This window comes from Haliaeetus leucocephalus, unplaced genomic scaffold (genome assembly GCF_000737465.1).
Source record: "Haliaeetus leucocephalus isolate CR32 unplaced genomic scaffold, Haliaeetus_leucocephalus-4.0 Scaffold1, whole genome shotgun sequence".
Taxonomy (NCBI): Eukaryota; Metazoa; Chordata; class Aves; order Accipitriformes; family Accipitridae; genus Haliaeetus; species Haliaeetus leucocephalus.
The window spans coordinates 24,373,964-24,378,266 of record NW_010972437.1 but is presented as its reverse complement, the minus strand read 5'-3'; the positions used below and the strand labels follow the sequence as shown (position 1 = coordinate 24,378,266).

At 49.7% G+C, this 4,303-nt stretch overlaps 1 protein-coding gene across 1 annotated transcript in view; it reads right to left on the bottom strand.

Moving 5' to 3' along the window:
- Nucleotides 1-3,768, bottom strand: part of LOC104833361 (TGF-beta receptor type-2-like) — a 19,057-nt gene extending 15,289 nt beyond the window's left edge. Inside the window, exons 1-2 of the mRNA XM_010569974.1 lie at nt 3,688-3,768; nt 2,010-2,071 (exon numbers count right to left, since the gene is read on the bottom strand). Coding sequence (XP_010568276.1) covers nt 2,010-2,071; nt 3,688-3,768 — 143 coding nt within the window. The remainder of the gene's footprint in view (nt 1-2,009; nt 2,072-3,687) is intronic.
- Nucleotides 3,769-4,303: the final 535 nt, after the last annotated feature.

The window sequence follows — 4,303 nt, the reverse complement described above, 5'->3', positions numbered from 1 at the left end:
GTTGGCTAAAAGCCCCCCCCCCCCCCCCCCAAAAAAAGAAGCCACTAAGTGGCTTATGTAGAAATACATATTTATAAATTTTTACTTAAATAAATACACTCCAGTGCGTTCAGGTAGGAACCTGAACTACAGCAGCTAATTTTTTGAAGGTTTGGGCCATCTGTGCTTCTCCGTCTGCTGCTTCCCCGAGCCGCCCTGCAGCGCTGGGTGCTCCCAGCACTTACGAGAAGGGCAGTCGTGGCTCACTGTGCTGCAACAGCCATCACAGGGGTTTTCCATCACCAGCCGTGAATTCAAAAGAGAAACATATTGCAAAATCCCTGCCTGTGGCTTGCGAAGCCTCAGCCCCTGCAAGCAAGGCCCTGCTGATAGAGAAGCATGGGTTGCCCTGGGTCTGTGGGCAACCTGCAGGACCTCCCGCATTCTTGGTAGTCACATCTCCAACCTGCCCGTGGCCAACGACCGACCATACGGTCCCTTTCCTTTTTAACACATATACTGCCCCAAAAGCAAAAAGGGATTTTTAACATCTCTGCTTCCTGAATCCAGGACGTGCAGTCTGCTCTGACAGCAACTCACGTGCCTGGTCCGCTTCCCTCGCTGGCCAGACCCCCCTCCATGCGACAGCCGTAAAAGAGCTGCTGGAAGGCTCCCACACAGAAATAAACCATTTACAAGCTCCCGTGGCCTCGTACGTAGGGCCAAGGTTAACAGCGGAGGGGAAACCTGGCTGCAGAAGAAAAGCCTGTTGCATCTGAAGGCTGGAAGGAGGAAATTTTGGTTTAAATGACCCATGCAAGGTTTAAAGTGTGGCTCAGCAGGGATCGTGTCGTGGAAGGCGGTGGGGCAGCCGGGAGCAGAGCGGGTGAGGATGCTGCCCACAACCTCTCGCTCAGCATCGCCCCCGTCTATGGGGATGCTCTGGCCCTGCCAAGGCACCCGGGGATTTTATGGGTGACCTCAACAGACCCAACACCCCACATCCATCCAAGGGTTAGCTACCAAAATCATGACTTCAGCTGGGATTTGAAGCACCTGCAGCCAGCGCAAGCTACCCTCGCCTCCCTGCCTCGCTCTGCCAGGGCAGGACTCTCAGGATCCCAGGCAAAACTCCTCTCGAGGATGAGAGTCTTGGAGGTGGATCAGAAGTTAAGCCCAGCGTTTGCATGGGGCTCTCGAGCTGCAGCGACAGCCACCACGCTCTACAAACTCTGTCGGTGTTATTACGTGGGAACAGAGAATTGAAGGTAAATTGATTTCTCTCCCCAAAACCCAGCCCTACCACACCCAGGGCTGTGCTCTGGTGGTGTCGCTGCCACGTTTCTTCTTTCACCCTTTCAGCTAAACCCATCCATGCCCTGGCTCATGCTGTGCTCGCAGCACGCTTGTGCAGGACCGTGGGCTCAGCTCCATCATCCCAGGGATATTTGGAGGCCCTGCAGAGGAGAAGCAAATGGACAAGTCCAGGTTGCAGATGTCACTGATGCAGAAGAGTGATGGGGTTTGTTATTTATGTATTTATACCCACCGGGTATGTTATTTACTTAATTATATCAAGGGTTTGCTTGAGGTCTCAGAGCCAAACGTCAGTCCCGGCAGTTTTGTACTGGTGCATGTGGTGGGGATCTTGACTTGGCAGTCATTTGCACTGCAGAGCAGAGAAGTCAGGGCAGATGAAAGAGTTAAATATGGAAATGAGATCCAGAAATATAGCGGTAACCCGGCAAAAGTCTTTGGAGACAAATTGTTCTAAACTAGCTCAGGCTGTGATTCTGTTATCTGCTCTGCAAGAAAGGTCAGAGCAGGAATATCTCTTCCCCCCACCCCCCTTTTTCTCCTAGGAAGCTAAAAAGAAGAGCACAAAGCTCACTGCAAGTTTCTTCAGGACTTTGTGTCCTTGAACCATTAGCTCGTAGGTACAATTTAACTGCCACATCACTCATCTTGGCCCTGATTAGACCCAGATGAACACTTTCAATATTAATACTCGGATGATTTAATAAAGCTGCACGAGCAGTAAAAGTAACAATACACTTCCATAAAGGGGTTCCAGATGTTGCCAAGGCAAATGCTAAACATCAAAATACAAACTTCAAAAAAAAAAAAAAAAAAGACAAAAAAAAAAGCTGGATAAGCAAAACTTGGAACAAACTATAAACTAATTAAATGTGGATTGAGTTTCCAAAAATAAATTGAAGCCATAAGGATGTGATGTGAGCCAATAAATAGTACAGTTAGTCAAAGTTATTGTGGAACGACAGTTGGAAAGATGGTTTGAAGTCACCGATAGGTGGGCTCACAGTGAGCTTGGCTTCCTATCAATAGGAAAGCTTGTTCTCTTGTGCACGAGAGCAGGATCAAGCCTTCCAGTATCTGTAACTGGGACCCCAGAGAGGTTACTGAGAGAATATGAGATGATTTTCAAGTAGAGGAATAAAGGAAACAACTATGCCAAAAGTACCCGAGTCTCTCCTGCAAGAGCAGCAGGGTTGATACCACCACCCAAGGACACTGAGATGTTTTTTCATGCGTATGGGAGCAGCCTTCCAGCCTCTCATTGCCCACAGGCATCCACACTCTCCGCTCGGCCATCTGCAAGGCCCACGGAAGCACCACTGCCATAGTCAATAACCCATCTGCTTCCCCCCTAAAAGAGTCATCTAAAACAGCTCTCCAAGAGAATTTTATACCGGTCCCATCACTGCAGCCACGGAAGCAGTCAGCTCCCAACAGATGAGCTTTTTCCTCGCTTGCCAGGTGCTCAGCTGCCAATGGTGACTGCAACTGTAAGAACCCAGCGGGATAAACAGGGTTTTTATTAGCTCGTCTCTACCAATGCAGCCCCAGAGAGCAGGTAGGTCATCCACCACCCAACTTTGGCTCCAGCTTTCTGCACGCTGCAGTCCTCAAAGAGGGTAAATCACTAAGGAGCAAGCCTGGGGTGCACGGAGGTGGAGGCACGGTGCATTCGTTACAGGGAAGGAGAAAGCCCTTCGTAGCCAAAGCGATGGCACGTGCAGGCAATGCATTTTGACTGTGGGGCAGAATAAGCAGTTTTAGTTCTCAAATATTCTCTCTGGCATGCTGTTTTGTGACAACTAAACACCAGATGGGCTTAAGGAAAGGTGCTTGGTGTGAGGTATTAAGGCACTTTTGCTCCCCCCAGCTCTCCCCCTCTGAGGTGGAAAGGGACCAGGCCTCTGCCACACGGGACATCCATTATAGGACCTTCAGATTATGCTCCATCTTTCAGTAGCAAATTGCCCTTAAATTGCTTTTATTTTCCAAGGACAAAGAAAAATTGACCATTTTTAGGTCATAAATGCTTTATAGTGAGGTCTACCGCCTCTTTTCTGTGTATCTATAAGCACCCTGGGATGGGGCTGATGTTAACTCAGCAGTTGCAGAGGGTTTCTCAGCTTGCCATTCCTGCAGCGGCTCCGGGAGCTCTTTACATCATCTTTTCCACGCAGGTCAGTCAACCTGTAATCCCCAGGCTTTGCACTCAGAGAGACTGAGGCCCGGGAGATTAGCTGCCATGCTCCACGGCTTTCTCTAATCAGCAGCACACTTAAGTGCAGGATAGGGGAGCACCTCTATCAAACCCCTGCAGCCACGTTGCTCCTGGAAACCCCCAGGTAGGTGCCCTGATGGAAACTCAACCTGCGCCAAGACCTCCTTTCCCACCTGGGTGAGCCCCGGCTCATCAGCAAGTCCTTCGTCCACCGCCGAGTTTAGGATTAGTCTTTGCCTTGGGCTTTCATCCATGGCTAATGACATGACTACACAATAACAGAGCCTCTCATAAAATTATTATGAGAACAACAAATTCCTTCCCTATTATATACAGTACTTCTTTCTAAGATTAAAACAACAGCAGGGCTGATGGGCTCTGTTTTCTTGCTGACCCATGTGAGAACACCAGGGCTTTGGTGTTCTCCATTGGCAGGTTACTCCCGAGCTGCCTCCTCCATGAAGCAACCACCACTGCCACGAATGGGCTACGTCAGGGTCATTCCTATGTCCCTGATTTCCAGGAGATCCTATGCAGGGTCAGAAGTCCCCATCGCAATTGTCCAGCATGACCTGTGTAACAGAGATCCCAGATTTCCCGCAGTCACCTCCAGCTTGATCTACATCTGATCTGGTGTAAAGCACCTGGTCTCACTGCGGCATCCCACAGTGCTGCAGGATCTCCCCAGAACTGGTGTGTACTTTTATTTCGGGTGCAGCTTGGCTTCCTCCAGCACAGTTCTGTTCTCCAGTGGTGGGATCTGATGCTACTTTCAGCTGCTGAACCAAA